At 41.9% G+C, this 26,110-nt stretch overlaps 1 protein-coding gene across 2 annotated transcripts; it reads left to right on the top strand.

Moving 5' to 3' along the window:
- Nucleotides 1–22: 22 nt before the first annotated feature.
- VCPKMT (valosin containing protein lysine methyltransferase) lies at nucleotides 23–25,893 on the top strand. Of its 2 annotated transcripts, XM_020900974.2 has the most exons (6): nucleotides 26–345; nucleotides 443–553; nucleotides 723–795; nucleotides 1,610–1,729; nucleotides 2,712–2,816; nucleotides 4,993–25,893. In XM_020900974.2, the coding sequence occupies exons 1-6, from the start codon at nucleotides 80–82 to the stop codon at nucleotides 5,005–5,007; spliced, it is 690 nt and encodes a 229-aa protein (XP_020756633.1). In that variant the 5' UTR covers nucleotides 26–79; the 3' UTR covers nucleotides 5,008–25,893. The 2 variants fall into 2 exon arrangements, with proteins under 2 accessions (XP_020756634.1, XP_020756633.1); XM_020900975.2 differs by lacking the exon at nucleotides 723–795 and having other exon boundaries at nucleotides 23–345; nucleotides 443–542.
- The last annotated feature ends 217 nt before the right edge of the window (nucleotides 25,894–26,110 follow it).

Below are 26,110 nucleotides of genomic sequence, written 5' to 3'. Positions count from 1 at the left end.
TCCCTGGCAAGGCGGGGCCCGGAATAGTGCGCGTGAATGTGACGTCGCTGCGTGCGGCGCCTCCTGTTGCCGGGCAGCGATGGCGGCTTCTCGGGAGTCCTCTGGGGAGGATCCACTGCGGAACTTTGTGCGAGTTTTGGAGAAGCGAGATGGCACAGTGTTACGACTGCAGCAGTATGGCTCCGGCGGCGTGGGTTGCGTTGTTTGGGACGCTGCCATTGTCCTTTCTAAATACCTGGAAACGCCCGGATTTTCCGGCGATGGGGCCCACGCGCTGAGCCGGCGGTCGGTGCTAGAGCTGGGCTCGGGCACCGGGGCTGTGGGGCTCATGGCCGCTACCCTCGGGTAAGACCTGGCGGGAGGGGACGCCTCTTTGTTCAGGAAACCCCGGTTCCCGGCTTCCCACTCTTGTGCCTACACCTCAATCAACGTTATTTTATAGGGCAGATGTCACAGTCACCGATCTTGAGGAATTGCAAGACTTGCTGAAGATGAATATTAATATGAACAAGCATCTTGTCACTGGTTCTGTTCAAGCCAAGGTACTGAAATGGTTTGTATGGCCTTTCAGCTTGTTTTAAGATAACAATTTGTAGTTTGCTTTAAATTGCGTTTCACTGAAAGCATGATTAATGCGAATGGAGACTTCTGGGTCTTTTTATAAAACAAGACTTTTAAATTAGTAAAACAACAGTTTAAAATATGTGGTTGACATTTTTAAGGGGGGAAGAATTAGAAGACTTTCCTTCTTCGCCAGACTATATACTGATGGCTGACTGCATATACTACGAAGAGGTGAGTATTTGATGAGTGGAGTCTCTTCGTTTAGAAAACTTAAACTGTATTTCGAGGATTCAGGAGCACGCATTACTTAGCATTTTAACATCTCTGAATGCAGGATATTTGTTTCATAGTTGATGAACAAAGAGAAAATAAAGGCCACCAGGAAATACGTATATGTACTCATGATTAACGTAGAGGTCCCTGAAGCTTATTGAGAAAAGTGTTATGTGCATTTTAGGAGAGACTTCCGTAAAATTTTTGAAGGATTTTTTTCTTTTGGATCGCCTGTAAAAGACTAAGATTTCTTTTTTTTTTTTCTTTTAAAGTTAGCTGTAAGTTGCATCCTAAAGGATTCGTTGTTTTGGGACAAGATTTATTATATTTATAGAATGTTTTTTTCTTTTGGAATATCAGTTTGTATAGTGTTGTAAGCATCAATCATTTTTTTACAATAATGAACATTGAACCAACTTATGTTCAAGTTAAAGTTGGACCTACTTTTGTAAGTAAATTGTTGATTGTTTAAATCCTGTTAAGATTAAGCTTCAAGAATGCTGTCAATTCCATTTTTACCCATGGGTACTCCAAAATGCAATCGCTTGAATCCATTCTCTGGAAGCTGAAATTAATACAATGGTTGATTAGTTCGGAGTTTACCAATCATTAGTTACAGAGCTGTAACTTTGTTTAGTGGATTGGATTGATTCAAAGATGTGAGAATTGTAAGGGAGTTATAATTATCTCCTCTGCCTCCCCTACCCCCGTTTATAGTAAACATATGTGTTTTTAAAAGTCATTAACAAAAATCATATTCTTTTTCGAACAGTCTTTGGAGCCATTGTTGAAAACCCTAAAAGATCTCAGTGGGTCTGAGACTTGTATTATATGTTGTTATGAACAGCGAACAATGGGGAAAAATCCAGAAATCGAGAAAAAATATTTTGAGGTGAGTACTCTATTAGATCTACCTTTGTAGGGATTACCTTTCAGAGAGGCTATGTGTGACTTTGTGTTCCAGTATAGTGTGCTAACTTTGAGTAGGGAAAACATTCTGCTTGTATGAACCCAAAGAGAGAATTCTTTACAGCACACCATTCTAACAACTGCTGCCAGCCTCCCCCGCCCCAGTACCCCCATTCTGATCCTTTATTTTTCTTTTCTGACTTGTTGATCTAGTATTTGTAAAGCCATGTAAAGTAATAATGTGACACCCTTGTCTTTCCTGAGAAAGTTTTCAGTGTTTATCAGTCAAGTTGCTGGCTTTTAGGAACATATTAATGATGTATATATTTTTTGGAGAATACATGATGGAAACATGATATGTGATATGTTTTCATTCCAGTATTTTCCACTGTGTTTTTATGGTAGCTTTGGCCAGTGTATTCTACCTATTTTGAAGTTGTTCTTTTCTTTTTCTTCTTTTGCAAGAATTAATGACCCATAGGAAGCTGCAGAAGTAGTACTTAGAATCCCCTTTGTCTTTTACCCATCTTCCTCCAGTGGTCACCCAAATGCTGCTTATGTATAAAGATCCATCATGTTACAAGTGGTTCCTCTTAAGGAAACATCTTTATGGCTCTTCACTTTTATCTTCTGAAAGGGTTACTTTGGGTTAAGTGACTCTTCATGACTCTGCCTCAGATATAAGGTGAAGTCGGTTTTTACTTTCATGTTTTTCTTGACTGTGAAGAACTTTAATGAACTTTTGAAATAATGTATACTTGAAAATTTGATATCATTAATCAGTTTTCAGTTGAGTTAAAACATATACAAAAAAAACATATCAAAGACATATATATCAAGTGCTTAGCTCAACTTTTCATATACCCCTTCAGTCAGTATTCCAAAGGTAACCACTATTCTGATTTCTGTCAGCAACAGATAGTTCATATTATTGAATTTGAATTGCATCTTTTTAAAATTTATAGCTCCTTCAACTAGACTTTGACTTTGAAAAAATTCCTTTGGAAAAACATGATGAAGAATATCGAAGTGAAGATATTCACATTTTATACATCAGAAAGAAAAAATCGGTAAACACATGTTTGTCTTATATATCCTCTGAAGTGATTTCACTAGCTGGACACTGTCTCTGAGCTTGAGTATGACGTAGATATTAATTTTCATGTGGGGAATTGGTTATAATGATTAACAGGACTAGGATGCTAATGCTCAGTGTTAAGATTACCTAACTTGCCAGGCCTCAGGTGTTTTCTCTAAAATAAGGCAGACTTTTTTGTAAAGGTTATTTCTAATTATATAGCTTTATAATTGGGCATTACCTCAGACAAGTAACTTAGCTATTTATAAATTTCTGTTATCTCTTAGAGGTTTTTAAATGCCAGTTCTGACCTTTGTGAACTCTCTCCAACCATTCAAGTTTTGTTTTTTTTTAATTAGTCCAACTATAACATAGTTACATGTTTTTATTTATTGGTCTGTCCAATAAAGAAAAATGCATTCAATTAAATAGAATTAAAAAAAAATTTTTTTTTTAAATAGAATTTTTATGTTCCCCTTTTAGATTGCTCCCTTTACCCATTATAATAAGTACATTTTATATGGTGCCTGGTATTTTAATGTGTAGAAGGGAAGGATTGTGTCCCATCCACCTTTGTACCCCAGCACCTTGTGTGTATGTGACTGGTATAAGGCAAGAACGAGATCACTTTTATGAATTGTGGGTGCTAAACTTGATTTAGTTCCATTTGTTTCTGTTATCCTTCCTTTGGATTTGTGGTGAAGTTTTTTGATTTATGTGCATTCTAGCCAAAAGCAGATAATGTGCATTTTTTGGAATCGGGACTAGGTGTTGGAACTACAAAGAAAGAAGAGCAGTGGGATTAGTAATTCAGACCAACTATTATGTCGCATGGTTCTAGAGATAAAACAATGAATTAAAAATGTTTTATGCCTTAAAGGATCCAGTTTTAGCCAAAGCTGTTGTATAGTTTTAAAAGTAGGGGGTTTTTTTGGGGTTTTCTTTTGAGGCTTAAAAATTTTGTGTTTCCTAAATATAGAGGCTTTTGGCGGTGGCGGGGGAGGGGGGCAGGGAGTCATTTGTTTTTTTAACTTGATATAATTTATATACTATAAAGTTTACACTTAAGCCATGTTTAGCATATTTACCTAATTGGACAACCATCACCACGTTTTAATTTTAAACATTTTCATAACCCCATACCTTTTAGCAGTTACACCTTATTCCTGCCTTCCCCAGCTCCTAGCAACCACCAGTCTGTATCTCTGTGGATTTGCCTATTGAACATTCCATACAGATGGAATCACACATGATGTATGCTTCTTATATCTGGCTTCTTTCATTCAGCAGTGTTTTCAGGGGTGCATCCATGTCCTAGCATGCATCAGCACTTCACTTCTTTTTATGCTTGAATAGTAGTCCTTTGTATGATATGCCACACCTCATCCACGCATTCATCAGTTGATGAGCATTTCCCTTGTTTCCACTTCAGGCGCTAGTGAATAATCCGGTTGTGAATATTCATGTGAAACTATTGTGTGGCATGTTTTCTGATCTCTTGAGTGTGTGTATATCCGTAGTGGAATTGCTAGGGTACACAGGAACTCCATGTTTAGCTTTTTGAAGACTTGCCAAACTATTCCAAAGCTGCTATACCATTTTCCTTTCTCACCAGCACTGTCTGCATTTTCTAGTTTCTCCATATCCTCCCTAACATTTATTGTTGTTAATCTTTTTTATTGTAGTCATCTCAGTAGGTATGAAGTGGTAATCACATTGTGGTTTTTATTTCCCTAATGAAAATGATGTTGAGTATCTTTTTTTGTGCACTTATTGGCCTTTTTACATGTTTGTAGGAAACCTTTGCCTATTTTAAAATTGAGTTGTCTTCACCGTTGAGTTGTAAACATTTTTTATATATCCTGGATACCAGACTCATACCAGATTTATGACTTCCAAATTCTGTGGGTTGTCCTTTTCTTTTCTTGATAGTATGTCCTTTGAAACACAGAGGTTTTTAATTTTGATGCTGTCTAGTATATCTGTTCTTTCTTTGGTTGCTTGTACTTTAGGCATTAACAAAGACCACCTCCAAGCATTATACATAGCTATTCATTTGAATTGCATTTGACTGTCAGTAGGCATAAAACCTAGTATTAAATACCCAATAAATATTTAATATATAATAAGAAATCAGTCTTTTAAGTTTTCCATTTTTTTTCTTATAGAAATTTCCATCATGAAATCTTTAGTCATCTTACCCAGGCCTCTTAACAACATGGGTAAGCTAATAACGTGAATGAAGCATGTGAATACAGCATGGGAAGATTGTGTTCACAGATTTTTTTCAGCATGTCTTTAGGGATCCGATCTATAGATAACCACCACTGGCTGCCTGCAATATGAAAAATGACGTGACTGACTGCCTACCTACCAATGGGCCTGAAATCCAACTTAGTTTACTTTTAGCTCCACATCAAGTTCTGCTTAAAAGAAACATTGTGTCACTCACTCCTCCAATAAAAATAGGTACTGAGGTTAGCCTAAAGTCTGCCAAAAATAATGAAGTAGCATGGTTGGCTTGGCGTGTTTTCAGGAAAATAGAGGTAAGTTGATCCAGTTTCTAAAGAGAGGTATCAGTTACTCTTTAATAATGTTTAAATTCAAATCAGTAAATTTTAATTTGTCATCAAGATAAATTTAAGAGAGGATTTTAACATTTATACAATGGATTTTATTATAAGTATCTTCCACTTCATTGTTTTTCAGACAACTTTAATATTTGTGTTCTTTTACTTGAGAAAAAAAAAAACAACAAAAAACAAAAAGACTGTTTTGTGACCAAAGTTCTGTGCTTTTCCTTCACCTTGCTGATTACAGTATAATTTACCCTGTGAATTACATAATAAATTATACTGTGGTCGGTTAATAAAGATGAAAGTAAGAAGTCAGAGTGCAAGGGGTATCTGTAAAATTTTTTATTTGAGAATGGAGTGAGAATAAAAGGCCCAGCTTTAGGCTTGTGTACTTTTCCTCATGCGTAGCTCCCAGGAAAATGTGGCTAAATCACTGGTGATAACTTGTTTATATGAAACAGAAAGCTATTTAAATAACTACAAGTGTAGTTCTGTGTACATTTACCAAATGATTCTTTTTCTGTGTGGTCTCTGTTTTATGTTATGATAATCATCTGTTCTCAGACTGATCTGTCAGGACTTCCCAGTCGCACTGGTTCCAAAGCATAATAGTAACCAGATGGAATGCTGGTACTTAACAGGCATTGGTGCTAGGTGGCACATTTTATGTGTTAAAATAAACATTGTTTTTGAGATCCTGTGACTTTGTGAATGTTTCAGAAATAGCTTTGGAGAAAATAAACATTTAAAGCAGGTGACTGCTTTCCAGAAAGAGCAAAAGCAGCCCTGGAGAAATTAAAGATTAACATCAAAAGAAAATTTTTTTCCTTCAGGTTTTCTTCAGTCTTTAACTTTTGTTCTGCTGTTTGTTTTTTTTCCCAAACTGCTCTTAGCATTTCATTAATCAGCTTACTAAGCAGTTAGTGTAACCTAAGTGTATGATACTTTTCTAGTTACAGATAATACAAGGTATTTTATTAGTGAAGTCTTAGAACAAATGATCACTTTCTGGCTTGTTTTATAACATTATAAAACTTGTAGGAATGAGTTTATTAACATTGACCAGCCATAGTAGTCCACTCCAATTCCTCAGGTCCCTTTCACCCTCCTCCCCTCAAGACTGTACTTCTAAAATACAGTAGCTGTGGGTGTTCAGCTGAAGTCCTCCTTGACATTCCTGTAATGAAAGCCCAGCTCCTTGACTTACAACAGGAGACCTTGCACCAAAACTTCCTGGAGGGATTGGGATGAGACCAGCCTCTTGGCAGCTTTGCCAGAATCACCCTGTTGCTTGTGTGTGCTTCTTCTTTCATGTCGTATTTCCACTCCCTTTCTTTCTTATCACCTTAATAAGTCAAGGAAATGGCAACCCACTCCAGTATTCCTATCTGGAAAATCCCATGGACAGAGGAGCTTGGCAGGCTACAGTCCTTTGAGTAGCAAGAGTTGGACACGACTTAAGAGAGTAAACCACTATCATACATTCATTACCATCTGTTTCTGGGGAGCTGATCTAAGGTACTGACTACAGGATTGAGTACTTTTTAACAGAAAGTGAAGTGAGATTGTTTTTCTTATTCTGGAATTAGGCCAAAGCAGAGTTTAAAAGGTACCAATCCCCATGTTCTAAGATCAGAGAACCATAGTGATTAGTAAGCACTGCTGGGCTTCCTGAGTGTTGCCAGATCAGGTAGCAAGCTCTGTCACTAACTACCATCCACACACAGCTGGGGAGGTCTGGGAGAGGCCTTCTTTTGGAGGAAGTGCAATGTTGAGGAAAGGGATTTAGTCCTTTGAGCTCTCATGAGAGAGGGAACAGAGCGCATCTGTACTCAGAAGCCACAGGAGGGAGACCTGGGGAGGAATTCAAGATCCAGGAAGCCTCCAAGAAGGATAGACTAGCATTGTCCCACCTGGTTGGATTTGTCTTTATCCTGCAGATGAATACATCTGTTTAATTCCAGAGCATGGGAATTTTGGAGAGGTGGTGTGGAGACTGTCAGTCAGAGAGGTGTTAAAGATGGATCTCAGGCAGTTGAGAGTTGATACATGAGCTGAAGGCATTAGGACTTCTGCAACAACATGGGGTGGTTAAAAGGCAGGTGCAGCAGAGAAGTGAGGTGTGATGCTGGGGGTTAGCCAGAATATAGACAACGCTCAAATCACAAGGGACTACCAGGACCAGGAGGAACCGCTCAGCAATTGGCCCAAGTGGCGCTTGCCACTGCACAGTGAAACCTCTAAGCTGCTTACTACAGGGCAGCTGTAGCCAATCAGAGAGCCACACACCCCACGAGTAAGGCAGTGCTGCTCAGACTCGCTGCACTTGGGAGATTAAAAGCAAACAAAAACTTTGTTTAGTCTCCATCCCAATCCAATTAAAGAGTTTAATTTGTTAAAGTCCTCTGGATGGTTTTAATGTTTAGCCTAAATTGAGAATTACTGCAATGAAGAAGCCTCTTCTAGCAGCTACTTCCCAAGAAGAGATCAAAGAAAAGGAATGAAATCAGGAAGTTCCCCTGGAGAAGGAAATGGCAACCCACTCCTGTACTCTTGCCTGGAAAATCTCATGGACAGAGGAGCCTGGTAGGCTACAGTCCATGGGCTTGCAAAGAGTCGGACGCGACTGAGTGACTTTACTCTACTTTTACATAAAAACAAACCATGATTAGATCTGTACTGTGAAGGGAGGAGAGAGCTTTGAATCTGATGTGGAATTTTCTGTGAAATAGGATGTTTTGAAATAAACAGGGCTGAGTTTTAGGAACTAAATATGTGAAAATTTAGAAAGTTTGGCCAAGAAGGTAAAGGTGATACTCCTCAAGAGTAAAGAGGAGGGACTTCCCTGAAGGTCCAGTGGTTAAGACTCCACTTCCACTGCAGGGGAACTTAAGATCTCACATGCAGCACAGGGTAGCTACCCAAAAAAAGCGGGGGAGGATTCAAGAGCTAGGAAAAGAAAATTGTTACAACTGTAGCCTCCAATGACTTGTTTCCTCCCTGTATGGACTATAACTTTCAAGGTCTTTAAGGTTACATAGTTTTAAATCTTAACCTGCTGCAGTTCATAACCTAGGGTCCGTGGGTCATGTTTGGTGAATTTGGAAGTAAAGTTAGGTTATTAAGAAGTATTAACAATCCAGAATGACTTTTAGTGGGACTTTTTACACAGTGTGGCTAGTTTCCTTGTTAAATGATGTCAATTCAGGGTACAGACAACTGTTCATTTAAAGAAAAGTGTGAAAGTGTTAAGTCACTCAGTCGTGTCTGACTCTTTGTGACCCCATGGACTGTAGCGCCCAGGCTCCTCGTCCATGGGAGTCTCCAGGCAAGGATACTGGAGTGGGTTGCCATTTCCTCCTCCAGGGGATCTTCCCGACTCCAGGATCAAACCCAGGTCTCTTGCGTTGCAGGCAAATTCTTCCCTGTCTGAACCATCAGGGAAGCCCCCAAAGAAAAGAACGGGGACTTCCCTGGAGGTCCAGTTGTTAAGACTCTGCGCTCCCAGTGGAGGGGCATGGGTTCAGTCCCTGGTTGGGGAACCAAGTTTCCACATGCTGTTTGTCCAGTAAATAAAACATTTTAAAAAGTGTGGATCATAGAAATAGGACTGTTATTCCTAATGTTCCCTGTAGATGGCGTTGCTTGACTTGGTCTTTAAACAGTTTATAGACAGGAAGTTGTTAAAATAGAATAAATGAATTCACACTTGCCTTTTGAAAGTGAAGTACGTTAGGTTTTAAAGAATAAACCTACCTGTTATAAGTTGCTTTCAGAATATAATGTGGTTGTCTTAGTTCGTTTGGGTTGGTATCACAAATACCGTAGCCTAGGTAACTTAAAACGACAGAAATTTATTTCTCACAGTTCTGGGAGGCTGGACGGTCCAAGATCAATATGTCTCTAGGCAGCTATCCTCACAGGGCGGAAGGGACAAGGGACTCCCTGGGGTCGCTTTTACCAGCACAAATCCCATTTATAGAGAGCTTCATCCCTCCCAAATGCCCCACCTCCAAATATCTTCACACTGGATGAATAGATTTCAGTATATGAATGAGGGGTGGTGGTGTAAACATCCAGACCGTAACAGTACTGTAAGTGAAATAGTTTTTTTTCCTTGTAAATCTTATCTTTATTTTCTGTTTGTTGCATTTTGATATGCCTTTTGAATTTTTGAATGTTGTTCATATAGCTACATAAATTGCAATTCATAAATCATTTGTCTGCTGTTGGTATTTTCTGTGAGAGAGATATTTCAAAGACTAAATTAGTTCAAGTTCTAAAAATGAAATTCACCTTGAAAGTACTTTTTATGTAATGCATGATTTTACATCTGAGGTACTTGAAGCTTCTAATTAATTTTAATTAGTTTCAAACCAGTATGCCTTCTTCACTAGAGTAATAAGTAGCTTTTACATCAAAAGACTGAAGCTCTGTCTTTGGTTTTATCACAGTTCTGTAAGTTTAGGCTGCCTATTTGACTTTCAGTTTTAATTTTTCCTCAAGGAACATCAGGATTTGAAAGAGTGTTTGATTCAGTGATAATAAACATTTAAAAAAATAATATTCAGTTTTCATAACATAAAGAGCTTCAGGCCATATTTGAATTAGAAAAAGTTTGTGGCAACAAAATTTTACTGAAAATTAGTCAAGTAATGGGAAGCTAAGTTTTCACTTTAAATGATTTGGGGTAGGAAAACAAATTCTGAAATCATTTTCACCAGTTAGGTGAAAGCTGTTATGTATTTGGGGTCATATCAGTTGTGAGATACATCTTATGTAATAGCAAATAGTTTTCAAAGAGTAGATTTTAAAATATGTTAGAACAGGTTATCTCTATGATGATTGTTTTCTCATGACCATCCTGAAAGCTATTAGCTCACAAGCCTTGAAACCGGATTATCTGGATTTAAACCTCAGTTCCTTCATTTCCTTAGCTGTGTGACTGTGCCTCAGTTTCCTCCTATGTGAGGTAAAACCATGATGGATTGCCTCATAGCTTGGCATAGGGATTAAGTCAGTTTAACACATAAAATGTTCAGCATACAGTAAGCCTTCGATAAATGTTGTGGTTATATATAGCAGGCTTGGAATTACTTTATGTGAGGATCCTGGGGGAAATGTAATAATGCAAGTCTGTGTTGCAGTGTGAAATCTGGGCATCTTTTTGAGAGTATAGGGCTCTTGAACATCACTACCCCATCACGGCGGGAATGGCTCCTGGGTGGGAGGAGTCTGAGAACAGTGTTCCACAGTAAGTTGAACAGGTAAGCGATTTTAGAAGAAGAAAATGTGGTGAAAAGAAAACCTTTGTTTGCTGTTCATTTTTACGGTTCTAAAGCTAAGTGCCATGAGCATTGAGAGGCCAAGAAAAACAGAGGAGATCCTCATTTCCAAATACCAGAGCTTGGGCTTGTTGGCTGAAGCTCTAGGATCCCACCATCCTGAACCTTACCCGATTCTTCCCTCTGTGGTTCTTCTCTATGTTAAACTGAGACTAGATAAGTGGCACCAGGTCATTTTTCTGAAGTCTGGGGCTTGATGTATCTACATAATTACTATAAGAGTTTAGATGTGTTCATTCTAAAAGAACAAGGTGACTATAGAATACTCTGTAGCTCTTGCCTCCTGGGTAAACCATCTTTTACCCTGTGATCAGTACATATGATGAGAATCAGGAGCTTCATTTAACTTCAGGCTGATTCTGTCTGTACCCGCAGACAAGATTGAGAGTCAGAACTGTGAACTGTATCTACTGCTCCATCAGCCAGTGTAAAATAACACAAGTGCTTAACTGCATTATATTAAACTTTAAAGCCTTTTTTGTTTGCAATTAATGGAAAAGATTATCATGAATACTAGATTGCTGGTCTTAATTTTTAGAAATGTCATTAGCTATGACACACTACCTACCTTGATGAAGGATAAATTCACACTTTCTACTATTCACAAAGTTAGAAACAATGATGTTTCTTCTTTGCAAAACAAAGTTAAGGCTTTTGAAAGAGAGCTGTTCTAGATGCCGTCCTTATGGGGTTAAATGTTGAGTACTTAACAGATTTCTTTCATGTCATTAGCTCTTATGAATCATCACTGACAGTCTGTTAAAACCCTTGACAGGTCAGTGCTTTAAATACTCTTGAGTAATTTTTTAAAAGTTAACTTTTATTCTAAGTTGTTAAACTATTGAAGTCCAAGCATCTAACAGTCTGAGGTCCAGGTTCATTTGTTGGCTCATCGGTGCTTTTAATAAATCATTGCTGGAGTTAGTGTGTATATAGTACAAACAATCCCATGTATCTCCATTCAGTACCTGACCTTGTTCTTTTAGAAATGTGTCCTGAAAACTGGCTTGTACTGCGAGCACAGTACAGTTGCATATTGGGGTACAACAAATATAAATAGCATGTTTTATCCAAAGCTAAGATGAGAAGCTTGATATTTTCATTCCAAATGAGTGTAAAGAATAATCTCATGGCATATAATGGACATTTGAACATACACCTGGCTTCTTGAAACTTTAAAACAGGAAAAACAAGTTTCACACTCCCACAAATAATAAATGTTTAACCAGAGAATGCCTTTGGGTTTCAGTGACATTTGTGAACATAGGTACAATGTACTTTTAAAATAGCTATCGTCTACAATATTGTAAGTAATTAGCCTCCAACTAATAAAAATAAATGAAAAAAAAATAGCTATCGTCTTTCTAAATCTTGTCACAAGGATTTTTTTTTTTAAAATTCTGTCGTTCAGAACTCTCTTTTCACTCTCTAGCATATCTCTGACACCCACATTCAGTCTGTTACTCTCTGTCTGAAATAAGTGTCTGGTTGTTAACCTGAGATTCCAAGGAAGAGAGGAGTGGAGGTTCAGTGTGGCCAATAGGAACAAAAGTCCAAATTAGCTCTGAAGATAACCCTAGGTCTGTTCTAAATCCACTCACCTTCCCTTTGTGTGCCCAATCCTATACATCCTGTTCTTCTCCTAAGGAGAAAACGGCTCGCTTGACTACCACCTAATCTGGCTGTATGTCCTCGGGTGAGTTAAATTCTCTGAATGTTAGTGTCCCTCTCTGTAAAGTGAGAGTGACATCTAACTGATAGCACGGTGGTGGTTAGACTAGATAATATATTGTAGACAAGGGTAGGGAAGAAGGCATAAGCCTCAGCTCTCTGCTCTGAGGGTTCAGACTGGTAAATTCTTGCGAACTAGAGAGAAGTCATCCTATGCAAACAACACAGCTTGGTCCAGAGAAAACAAAAGCCTTTACTGTCAGAAAGGTGGGATTCCCAGTGTAGCAGCCTGTCTGTCATTTACTTTTACTTCCACCCTGACTTCTTCACTTTCTCCTCAGGCTCCACCTTCATCACAGGAAGGGAGTAAGAAGTCACGGGGAGACCTTGCAGTTCTCTTGTTCCCACCCACAAGCCGACTGTAGATTCCCCCTCTCGGGCCCCCTGACCCTGACCCTTCCCCTAAGCCCTGGCGTCACCTCTTCAGCTGCCTTCAGTTGTCCCATCTTCCTCCCCTCCTCTCACTGCTGTCACCTCGGGCCAGGCCTCATTACCTCTAATCTGTGCTCCTGTAAGGTCTCCCACTTCTCACATCTCTCCACACACACCTGTGCAAATAGTGGTGCCGGTGTACTCTCCTGACGGGGGGTGCCAGACCGTTCAGCATCCTACTCAAAAACCTCCCCAGAGACTGCAGGTGAGGTAGAATGTCCCACATCAGGTACTCAGTAACCTCTTCGGTGTATCTCCTTTTGCTTCCTTCTTGCTATCTTCTCGAAATGGACTTCTTCTGGATGTGTACACAGTGTGCTTGCTTCATTGCTTCTGTCTTTGCTCATGGTCTTTTCCATCAACCTTCTCCCAACTGACTGGTGAAGACCCAATCTCTTAAGAACTGACGCTCTGCCTGCCCCATGACCAAGCCCAGCCAAACAGCCTCACTTCCCCACCCCCACCCCCACAGTTAAAGGATGGATATCACATGACCCACGCCAACCCCACAGAGCCCTCCTGGATAAGAGACACTTCCTCTTTTCCAGGGTAGCTAATGCTAAGGATAAAAATAAGACTCCAGCTTCCCCCAAATAAAAATTAACACAGACGAAAGCAGAATCTAGATGCAGAGAGAAAAATCAGAAGACTGTCCTGATTATTCGGTTTGAGCCTCTGAAGCCAGCTCTGCCGCCTGGACTCCCAGTTGTATAACCCAGTTAACTTTGTTCTGCTGGTTTGAGGTTGGGTTTCTCTTCCCTGCTGTGGAGCAGGTCCTAACTAGACCCTTCAAACTTTTCTGCCTTATACACTCTACCCCGATCTTACAGTCTTTCCCAACCAGTACTTTTCCCAAGAAGTAATCTGCTTTTTAAGTCTTCGTTTTGTGCATAATTCCAGCCGAATCATCTTAGCCATTGATTTACAGACTTCCTAGAATAGTGTCAGTTGTTGATCATACTGTGGGTGATCAGTATCTTAACCCATCAAACTGCAAAAGTAAACATCATAAAACTACTCAGCAAAAGTGAAGAAATAAAAACCCATTGTGGGAGTGGTTTCCTGTGTTACCAAAGGGCATACCCACCACCTTTGCATCCAGAAAATATTCAAGCCTCCTCCTCTCCATCCCCATGATGGACTTGTTATTTAGCACTGAGAGAATGAATTGCTTCAGAGAGCGAATGGGTCTGGGTAGGGCTGACTATGAAGAGTGGAGGGAGAATTGCAGCAGGTATGAGGTGAGGTCCAAGATCTGGAGAGTTAAGACTAGGCACACAGGGTGTCAGCTAAGAAAGGTTGGAAAGCTTCCTTGGGCTACAGTAAAAAACCTGCATTTATTGTGAAGTTTTAATTTTTTTACTTTATTTCAATTCCTTTTAGTTCCACAGCTTTCCTGAAAGTCTGACACCTGGGTGTAGCTTCCATGTGGTGGCAGAAAGTGAAGAGTGTAAGTTTTAAAAACTACTTTACCAATCTGTTTGGAATAACATGATATAACTATAAATTCTGGAAGGAAGAGTGAGCCCCAGAGGGTCCCAGCACTTCAGGGGCCACTGAGAGTGATGCAGAATAAAACCTCCCCTTCCCAGTATGTGCTAGAGGAGGACTTTGGAACAGAGGCAGAGCTGACCCTTGAGTTACAGATGTTACATGCAGTAAATATTTTACTGAACTTTAAATGTAACTGTCATGAGTAGTCAAGGTATTTGGAAAGATTGAAGTGAACCTAATTTTTTTTTTATATCACCAGATTTGAAACTGTCACTAGAATTTATACTCGTATCATGTTATTCCAAATAGATTGGTAAAGTTTTTAAAATTAATTGTGATTTCTTGTGTCAGATACCTGAGGGCCTTATGTTACAACTATATGGCATCTTGAAACCAAGAAAAAAAATCTAACCATGAGTTTTAAGTTTCCAGAATGATCCCTGACTTTCATAAAGACTAATTTATGAAAGCAAGACAACCATTCACAGTAGAGGCCTGGGTTAGTTTTAAAGGCAGCTTTGATGATTGACAGGTGACTGGCTGCAGTGGTAAGACGATTAAATTCCCAAACAATAGGAATCCAGATTAGATGTTAGTGTTGTGTGTGGATGGGCTCAAGACTGTCAGATTTGATGTAAGTTCTACCTTATGTGATCATGCGTAATGTGATCAGGGCTAACATAAGACCCAAGCTATAGCTAATATGCCATTTGGCAATTCAGAGCCTTGCTTTAGGTAAAGATCTGTGCCCAGGCCTGTGAAATGTGAGTAGAGAGCAGAGAGTATGATAATGTGTGTGTTTTGGAGGGGGGTGGGGATGGGGTTGTTATTAATTGATAAAAGACTGAAGGCTTTATTTTTCTTACCAATGTCTCTTAAACTTGCCAGGTAGCCTAGAAAAAATGACCATATTCTTCAACAAAAAGAATGGCGTTGTTTGCTGTCCTTCCACGAGGACCCTGGCTGGGAGAGTGGGCTTCTGTTAAGAGCCCAGGACTCTGGCCTCCTCAGCCTCCCCTGGGGACAAAGTAGCTCCAGCCGGCAAATCTCCCCAGAAATACTTCTCCGAGCACAAGAGAGTTCCCATGACTCTCTGGACTCATCTGTGAGTTCCCAGGCATCTAGCTATCATCTTTCCAAACACTCAGTGCCAGGTACTGACTGTGATTAGGACAGTGGCCATGCTGACGCCCCTCAGGTCACCCTGTCCTCCTGATTAAAGATATGCCTCGGCAGCATTTGATGGAGATTTCCTGGCTTGACTGGAGCCAGAGGGTGAAGGCTGACCTTCTGCCTCTGCTGACTAGCTGTGAGGCCTCTGGCAGGTCCCTCAGTCAGATGGGGATGGTGATGGTGGTGGTGACACTTGTCTTGCCCACCCACAGAGTCCTTAGGATGCTCAAACAGGAAAATGGATGTGAGAGCCCAGTGTCAGCTTGAAAGCTGGATGGAGATGCGAGTTACTGCGCTTGGTGCTGACATCCAACAAAAGGCTGGATGATTCTTCCCCTTCCCAGCCAAGTATGTGCCATTCAAAACTAAACAGAGGGTATCTGCTTCATCTCTAATGAGCAGGGGGCCTTAAGCCAAACGTCCACAGAGGGGAGGAGGGACAGACTGTGGCTCAGTTCCCCTTGGTCTCCTCAGTCTTTCTTCTCTTTGGACTCTAGTTGACCTTCTTATCAATCGTACCCTCACACTTTCTTGTCACAGAAGAGAGACAGTCACCATCTCTCCTCATTTGTGTTCAGTGGGCCAGGCTTATGGCAGGTGCTGGGATACCTATGGGTTGCGAGTTGCTCGCTATCATGGAAAGAAGGCGGCTCCTAAAAGGAGTGAGCATGCTAGGACAGGGCCCAAGACATGCTGAGCATTTTACAGATGTGTCATTATCTTCTTGTTATTCTTACTCTTACTATGGGAGCAAAGGCGATTAGACTGGTTTTGCAAATGTGTTTTCGTTGATTCCTCAACCTGTCAAATGAAAGGCCGCCTCAACTCAACACGGCCTTATTTCCTTGTTCTTGAAAGAATCCAGGGTAGCAGGTCTGCCTGGGGAAGGCTGTAAACACTGCTTGGCCTGTAGGTCTCCGAGGTCTGATTTAAAGCTGCCCACCATGGGAAATCTGCTATTTGGGTCCCCAGAGCTGGCCTAGCCCAGATTCTGTGCGTCCTCCACTGCCTTTCTCCTGCCAGGGACACCATCCTTCCCAACCAGAATATCCCCCCATCCTTATGATGCGCCTTCATTCTCTGTGCCCCCTGCTGTGGCATAATGGTCACGGTACTTGCCGATCACCGTAATTTCACTGATTCACACTCACGGAAGCCCTGGGCAGACACACAAGGGTGCTCATCTCCCTGTGCTTACATTTTAAAGATTCTCTAATGTTTGTTTCCAGTGTGGCTCTGGTAACATTGTTTTTCCATGTTTCTACCTTGTCTCCCTGAGGCTTCCGCCCCCTCCTTAAAGTCAAGACCAGAGTCTTTGCACCCTGCATGATCCTTGCACATCTCACTTGAAGAATATTCCATTCCCCAGTAATTAATCCAGCCAACTTTTCTTGAGTGCCTATGATGCTTGTGGTAGGTCCTGGAGGGAATACAAAAATGAAATATGACTGAAAAGTGAGGCGACAGAGTGGAGAAAGTGAAGGCAGTAGCTTATTTCATAGAGTTTAGTTGAAAGAAGGCTTGTACTAAAGGATGGAAGAGGAGAGATTGTGGCTGAAGATAAAGGGGGCACTGGGGGGCAGGTGTGGAGGAGCCCAGAGGAGTGAGATCCAGAGTCAGATCCAGGGCAGGTAAACTGATTCAGGAAGGAAGAGGGTCATCTCTTTTTAGAGGACTGATGGGAAGAAGGGAGGGCGAGCAGCGAGAAGGAAGGAAGAAAAAGGACGGGGGAGGGAGGAAGACGTAGCTAAATGTGGACTTGGATGTAGGGGGAAAGGGCTTCCCAGGTGGCACTAGTGGTAAAGAACCTGCCTGCCAATGCAGGAGACGTAAGTGATTCGGGTTTGATCCCTGGGTCAGGAAGATCCCCTGATGGAGGGAATGGCAACCCACTCCGGTATTCTTGCCTGGAGAATCCCAAGGAACCTGGCAGGCTACAGTCCATGGGGTCGCAAAGAGTCAAACACGACTGAAGCAACTTAGCACACTCACTTGCACCTAGGGGGAAAGGGATTCATCACCAACACCCTGTGTTTTCACTGTTAAATGAATGAAAGAGGGGACTTGGGCCTCGACATGAGGGAGCTTAAGCTGCTAAAGGATTCACTAGTGGGGAGACTAGCAAGTGGCAACTGTGGCAGAACTGCCCCTGGGGCCTGACTGGGGGAGCCCTGGGGAAGGGGGAAAGAAATGCAGAGTTGGGAAATAGGAGTTATCTCCAGGTTCTCCCTTCTCTCTCTCCCCAACCCATCCCCTGGACCAGGATCTGGAGGCTCCCAGGGAAGCACTCGGCTGAACTGACCTCCTTCAGATCTGGAGGTTCCCCCACGCCTTCCTCCCTCAGAACACCCCTTCCTGGCCTCCTGTCAACCACCTGCTGCCCTTGTTTTCACAGTCCATCACAGCTTTCGGTGCTTTTCTCTCTCAGGGAACAGGGTGATACTCTTGGGGGTGGGGAGGTCCCGTTAGATGTGGTTCATACAGGTTTTCATCAGCTCTGGATCGATATGCCCAATTGTTGATTCTCAGAGAGATGACTGAACAAGTATCATTTCACCATATGGCCAACTTGTCAAGTTTACCGAAATAACCAGTTTACTGAAAGCTTGTTTCAAAGAGTCTCTCTGTATGAATATATTCATGCATATATTTTCTCAAATATAGTCAGTGAATGTATTCTTCACGCATAGTCAGTGATTCTGAAGATGTCCAATAAATAGGAATTTATTTTAATGTAACTATAGTTAACAAATATATATTTGTTTTGGGCTAAATTGTGTACCTTGAGAATTCACATGTTGAAGTCCTGGTTTGCAATACCTCAGAAGGTGACTATATTTGGAGACAGACCTTTAAAGAGGTAATTAAGTTGAAATGAGGCCATTAGTGTACTGCATGCTAAGTCGAATCGGTTGTGTCCAACTCTTTGCGACTATCTGGACTGTAGTCCACCATGCTCCTCTGTCCACGGGATTCTCCAGGCAAGAATACTAGAGTGGGTTGCCATGCCCTCCAGGGAATCTTTGTGACCCAGAGATCAAATACATCTCCTGTGTTGGCAGGCAGGTTCTTTACCACTAGCACCACCAGGGAAGCCCCATTCGGGTGGACCATAACCAAGTATGACTAGTTTCCTTACAAGAAGAGGAGATTAGGACACAGATGTATAACGAGGGAAGATGTGAAGACAGGGAGGAGGCTGCAGTTGGCAAGCCAAGGAGAGAGGCCTCAAAAGAAGCCAACCCTGCTGGCACCTTGATCTTGGACCTCTAGCCTCCACTACTGTGAGAATATAAATTTCTGTTGTTTTAGCTAGTCTCTGGGACTTTGTTATGGCAGCCTGAGCAGACTTAACACAATAATCTCATAGTTGTATTTTTAAATATGAGATTATTTCATTAGTATTTTAAGGAATGTTTGATTTGCCAAAAGGTTTGAGTTATAGAGTAAATTAGGCTTCTTATAAATATATTTAAGAACATATTAAAAGTCTTAACATAGAAGAAAAACAAAAATTGTTCAAATTCATTGACTCTTCTCAGGAAGAACATTTCTTGAAACAAGATTTTAGTAAGTGTGGCAGAGTGGCCTTTGATTTCCAGTGAATCTGGCTCCTTTTGGCTTGTGTCCATCAGCCATCCTCTGCACGGGGACTGGCAGTGCGGGACCCAGCGGTCTGGAGTGGAAATCTTGTTGCACTCTGAGCACACACCAGACACTGTGCTAGATGCCTCCCTGTGCTAGAATGTGATCCCCTGAATTCTCACACCAGGATTGGGAGACATACAGGTATCCCACACTGCATACAAGAATGTCAGAACTTGAATAGTTGAATAACTGCCCCCTGGTCACAGAGCTAATCATTAGGGAGAACATTCCGTTCTGATAGATCTAGGTGTAAGTCCCAGCTCTGCTGCATCCCGTCTGTGTGACCTAAGGCAAGTACCTTAACTTCTTTATACCTTAGTCTCTTCATTGTAAAATGGGGTCAGTACTACTGTTTCCCATGTAGGTTGTTGGATGTAGTAAATGAGATCATATATGTACGTGGTACAGAACCTGGCACATAAAATGTCCTCAAGTGTTAGCTGCTACTGTGAATTTAGGAAATACAATAAGTATAACACCAGACATTATATAGTAGTGTTTACAAGGTGCTTTCAGTTTTTCAAACAAGGAAATCAAGCCTAAGAGAAGTTAAGGGATGCAGTCTGACACTCCCCAAGTCTTTGTTCTATTTAGGCCTTCACCTGGTTGGTGAAGGCCGCCTGTATAAGGGAGGACAGTCTGTTTTACTGAAAGTTTACCAATTTACATGTTAACCTCAACCAAAAAGCCAGGCTTCAGCAATATGTGAACCGTGAACATCCAGATGTTCAAGCCGGTTTTAGAAAAGGCAGAGGAACCAGAGATCAAATTGCCAGCATCCGCTGGATCATTGAAAAAGCAAGAGAGTTCCAGAAAAACATCTATTTCTGCTTTATTGACTATGCCAAAGCCTTTGACTGTGTGGATCACAATAAACTGTGGAAAATTCTGAGAGATGGGAATACCAGACCACCTGACCTACCTCTTGAGAAACATGTACGCAGGTCAGAAAGCAACAGTTAGAACTGGACATGGAACAACAGACTGGTTCCAAATAGGAAAAGGAGTACGTCAAGGCTGTATATTGTCACCCTGTTTATTTAACTTATATGCAGATTACATCATGAGAAACACTGGGCTGGATGAAGCACAAGCTGGAGTCAAGATTGCTGGGAGAAATATCAATAACCTTAGATATACAGATGACAGCACCCTTCTGGCAGAAAGCGAAGAAGAACTAAAGTGCCTCTTGATGAAAGTGAAAGAGGAGAGTGAAAAAGTTGGCTTAAAGCTCAACATTCAGAAAACGAAGATCATGGCATCTGGTCCATCACTCCATGGCAAATAGATGGGGAAACAGTGGCTGACTTTATTTTTGGGGCTCCGAAATCACTGCAGATGGTGATTGCAGCCATGAAATTAAAAGACACTTACTCCTTGGAAGGAAAGTTAGGACCAACCTAGACAGTGTATTAAAAAGCAGAGACATTACTTTGCCAACAAAGGTCCGTCTGGTCAAGGCTATCATTTTTCCAGTAGTCATGTATGGATGTGAGAGTTGGACTGTGAAGAAAGCTGAGCGCTGAAAAATTGATGCTTTTGAACTGTGGTGTTGGAGAAGACTCTTGAGAGTCCCTTGGACTGCAAGGAGATCCAACCAGTCCATCCTAAAGAAGATCAGTCCTGGGTGTTCATTGGAAGGACTGATGTTGAAGCTGAAACTCCAGTACTTTGGCCATCTGATTCGAAGAGTTGACTCATTTGAAAAAACCCTGATACTGGGAAAGATTGAGTGCAGGAAGAGAAGGGGATGAGGATGAGATTGTTGGATGGCATCACTGACTCAATGGACATGAGTTTGGGTAGGCTCTGGGAATTGGTGATGGACAGGGAGGCCTGGCATGCTGCAGTTCATGGGGTCGCAAAGAGTCAGACATAACTGAGAGACTGAACTGAACTGAACTTGACCAAAAACACCCTCGCAGAAACATCCAGAATATTTCATGAGTAATCTAGGCTCCCTGGCCCAGCCAAATTGACACATAAAATTAACCTCACAGTGTCTTTGCTCAGAAAAAACAAGGATGTGCTGAGAGCTTATGCATGGCATTCACCCTTAGGCCTACTCCCCAAGTGCCCTGAATAAGGTTGAGTCTTTGAACCTGACTTTCCCATCCTTTCTCCTCCAGAAGAAAAATGCTATAGTGAAATAATTTACTTAGTTTCATTTTCAGACTAGTCACTTCTATCAGGCAGGTAGAGTTATTAGTGAACACTTTTTGTCATTTCTTTTGATATGGCTGTGAGTGTTTTGATTATATATTAAATATAAGCTTGCATGCAACTTAATGAACAGAGGAAATGTGTTTATATTCCCTTCTTTAATTATGGTACTTGTTTAAGTTTAGCTTAAACTTAAACATTTTTAATGTTTTTTAAAATCAGTTTTATTTTGCTAGAAAAATTTCAAAAACAGATTTTTTAAACAGTCTGTTTTTATGTAGAGATGTTATAAAATGGAAAGGTAAAGACTACTTCATAAACTGAGGTATGACTGTCTTGCATATCAAGGAAAGGACACACCTTGAAGACTGGTCTTTAGCACAGGGCCAAAAATCAGCCTCTTAAGTGTTAAAACTGTAAAACAGAAGCCATAAGGCAACAGCTTTGTGGCTGTGTTAAGATGATTATAGTTATGAGATAAGCTGGCTGAGGTCAGTAAGAAGAAATTCTCATCTAGTAAACAGTGCAGATTATACTACTGCAGGAGTACTCATCTATGCAGATACCTGAAGCAGGCTGAAGGAAGGACTCTAATAAAACCTAACCCCTTACATTTATATGGCACTCTTAAGATTTTTAAACATCTTTCATTTACATGAATCTGATTTGATCCTTGCACATTGCCCCATGCTGCAGTAGGGCCAGACATCATTCTTCCCATTGAGACTCAGGAGAGCTCCTATCTTATACAGTGGCAGAGTGGCAGGGAACAGGCCAGACCAGATGGGCTTTCTTCAGCATCGTCATCAGTCCAGCATCTTTGTTGGGTGCCTGGGACGCACAGCCAGGGTACAGGGGTGGGTGAAGGAGGAGAATGGACAAAACAAAAGTGGTGGCTGATCTTGCTAACTGGCCCTCCTCAAAAGTCACTGGCGTCTGTTCAAAATGGCATTTCCTATTTTGATTTTGAGATTTGGCATCATATTAATATAACTGGGCAGGCCTGCACAGAACTGGTAAAGTCGGAAGAAAAAAAGAGAATGAACACTTGGACATGATATACAGACTCCTGCCTTGAACACCTGAACATGATTTACAGACTCCTGCCTTTCTCACTACTTAAAAAAAAAAATCCTCCCAAGCCTGGAGGGATAGAAGAGGAGGGTGAGGGAAGGAGCACTGCTGGTGACAGGTTTTCTCCAGAGAGGAGGGAATCACACCCTCAGTGCTGTGAAAAAATGAATCATGTCTTTCCTATCAAGACTTTGCACAGATTTTCTGGGAAACTTGTCATTGAGGATACAATAGAGATGACTGTCCTTTTCAGTAGTGTAGCAGTTTCTGGAGGGAACAGTTTGAATCAATCTGGGGGATTAAAATGCAAATTAAATGAAGATTAAAGGTGTGTCATATGGCTTTTGTGGGCTGTGTTTACTTTTCTGGAGGCCAGCACATCTGCAATGTCACGTTTGGTTGCAAAAGTATAAACTGGTGATGACTTTGGTCCCACCTTTCACATTAGGATCAGGGTCTTCTCTTCAAAAGAGTAGAAAAGAGCATCTAGGCAGTACCTCTCAGTTTACAAGGCACTTCCATGGACATCGGTATACTTAAGCTTCACTAAAGCAGATTTATGGGGCCTGCTTTCTGTGTGAGATAGCTTACAGTCACAGCTGAGGGCACCTGTTGGTGGGCTTTTAGCTTAAAGCCCACGCTGTCCACTTTATCACAAGATAGGCCCACTCAGTCTATAGACAAGGGCAGAGTGGTTGATTTCTTATCGGTTCCATGTTAAGAAGATAACCATCTCGATTTGCCTGAGACTGAAGGGGTTCCCAGGACCTGGGAAAAACCTGGGCAAATTGGGACAGCTGGTCACCTTATATTAATATTTCCAGAAGTCCAAGAGTCACATTGAATGCTGAGGTTTTTTGGGGTGGACACAGCCATTTATGTGTGGGATTGGTGTTTAATTTTCTCCTCAATATTTACAGGCATTTAAAAATTTTAAATTTTGATAGTCTCCTAAGATTGTCATTTTGACTGTTTTTCTTCCTCATTTTTTCTTACTTCCTGATTGTTGTTGTCTTAAACCCCCAAGGGGTAAATGGGGAGGAGGGATGCAAACAGGAAAAAAGTGAGTAAAGGAAGACACTGACTTCCAATTTTTAAATGTGATTTTGGTTGTGGTATGTTGAGGACTATATTGTTATCATAATTCTCCAATTTGAATATGGTGGTGGACAGCCTCTTAAGACAGCCCTCCAGTGATTCTGCCTCTCGGTATGGATGATCTGGTGTAATTCTCTTCCCTTGAATGTGGATTTGTCTTGGAGAGTTCCCCTCTCTCTCCCTCCCTCTCTGTGTGTCTCTGTCTCTGTCATCCCTAGCTCTGGGAAAAGGCATCAGCCCACGTGTTGAAGAATTTACGTTTCCACCTAATAGCCGGAAAGGACCTGAGCTTGGAAGCAGGTTCTCCAGCAACAGAACAGTCTTTAGAGATGTTTGCAGCCTGAACCAACCCCTTGATTGCAGCATCATGAGAGAAGCGTAGCCAGAATCACAAAGCTAAGTCAATCCCAAATTCCTGTCTCATATGAACTGTGAGATAATGTGGTTGTTTTCAGCCTCTGTGTTTTAGGGAATTTGTTTGGAGGCAGTAAACAACTAATACAAATGTGCGTCAGAATCACCTAGACAACCACCTTGATAAAATGTTTATTTCTGGGTCCTACCCCTGGAAATTATATTCAGTAGACGTGGCCTGAAGTCTGCTTTTTCACCAGGAATCCCAGGAGAATCAGAACTGAGGAATTTCTGCTTGAGAGCACATTGCAAGATAAGCACTCCCCGGGAAGGCCTAGGGGAGGGAAGACTGTAAGGGGGTATGGTTGCCAGATAAAATACAGGACACCCAGTGCTGTTTGAATTTCAGATAAATAACAAAAAATGTTTTAATATAAGCATGCCCCTTGCAGTATTGGGGACATATTTATACCAAAACATATTTCTTATCTGAAATTCAAATTTAGCTGAGTGTTCTGTATTTCTTCTTGTTAAAAACCAGAGGGAAAGCCCCACCCAAAGAAAGGACCACGCGGAAATAAAGCGGCGCCTTCCTTTCGCAGATGGCAGGACTTTGATCCCTGAGGGGCCGACGATGGGACTGCAGGTGCCTGGCGGTGCCGTGTCCCTCTGCAACGCCGAGGGCAGGGCGCGGACTTAGGACGCGTGAACTGTTTCTGAAGGTTAGGGGTGGGGGGAGGGGGGCGGTGTGCGGAACTGCTCAGGAAGTCCTCCCACGTGGCCCCGCCCACCTCTGACAGGTTGGGCCCCGCCCCTAGGTGCCCCAGCGACGGGGGTAAGGAGGCCCTGTGCCCCCAACTCCCTGGAGAGCCTGGACCCCGCCTTTGCAGGGGCAGCGGCCTGGTGGATGCCCCACACGGCGCCCAGAACGCGCTCCTTTGGGTGCTGATGGCATCAGGCTTTTCCAGAGCAGTGAATGAATGCCAGTCTCCCCCCACATCCCTCCAGGAACTCAGATGAATGCAGCTGCTCGTAATAACTGTGCGTTTCTCATTCTGAGCCTGTCTTAGTCTCTGATGAGTTCTCTTGGAACTCTCAGCCCTGTAAAGAGGAGGATGGTTCCAAAGACATCCCTTATGACTGCGGTTATAAGAACGCTGGTTCTCACTTCTGGGTCTGCTTTCTTGTCACAGGGAACCGTCTTAATTCCGATGTGTTAATTTTCCACTGTGAAATATTTTCAAAGAGATGGAGAATGAATGAGAATGTGAGAGAGAGAGAGGGAGCTTGGCAGCATAGACTCAAGTTCTGAAGGCAGGGATAGAAGATAAAGTCTCAGAAAATGTGCAGCTGCAGTAGAATCGGAGACTAAAATATGTGCTTTGAAACCAGATACCGAAAGTGAGGTCACATCACTGCCGCCTTGCCCAGCGACCGGACTCAAACTGAAAAGCCACAGGAGGGAGCTGAATCTGGGGAGCTGAATCTCTCTCCCCAGTGAGGGCCTTGAGTTTTTGAGAGGAAGGGAGGCAGTTTGGAATCAAAAGTACAGAATGTCTGTCTGCCTTGGAGGCTCTCAAGAGCCTGAAAAGAACGCTTGTTGCACTGCTTCATAAAACCAGCCCACCCAAAAGAGATTGGAAAAGCAGAAGCACAAGGACACAGTGCCATAACGCACTCGGGACGTCAGGAAGCGGCCCACAGGAGTTGCCCGGTCCCAGGACCACGGCTGACTGCGAAGGCTTGGGAATGCGGTAAACTAGATGTAGAGACGGTGGTCATGCACTGGGAGGGCCTCGGCCGCCTGGCTCGGGTTCCTCTTCTACAGGAAAGAATCTAGGCTCCCTCTTTGGCCTTCACCGTGGCCTCTCTGGGTGTCTGAAAACTAATAGCTACCTCAGAAGTTTATTGTGAGCTTTAGAGTCATGATGTATGTAAAGCACTTGGCACTTAGCACTAATAAATGGATGCTGTTTTATAATTTCACTGTGTCTGTGTGTTTAGGTGTGCGGTGGCAATGCTGGGGTCAGAGGGGAGTATTTTAATATAGTTTTTAAAACAAGAGCCCAGCTTCCTGATACAGGGTTTACATCTACATAGGGCCTTTTGGAAGGGAAAGAACCACTGCACCTTTTAATATAATCTATTTGTTTTAGAGATATCTAAAGACACAGACAGGTGAAGGCTTGCTTAGGATC

Source organism: Odocoileus virginianus, chromosome 6, assembly GCF_023699985.2.
Source record: "Odocoileus virginianus isolate 20LAN1187 ecotype Illinois chromosome 6, Ovbor_1.2, whole genome shotgun sequence".
Lineage (NCBI taxonomy): Eukaryota > Metazoa > Chordata > Mammalia > Artiodactyla > Cervidae > Odocoileus > Odocoileus virginianus.
The sequence above is the reverse complement of the archived record's forward strand: the minus strand, read 5'-3'. Positions and strand labels throughout refer to the sequence as shown.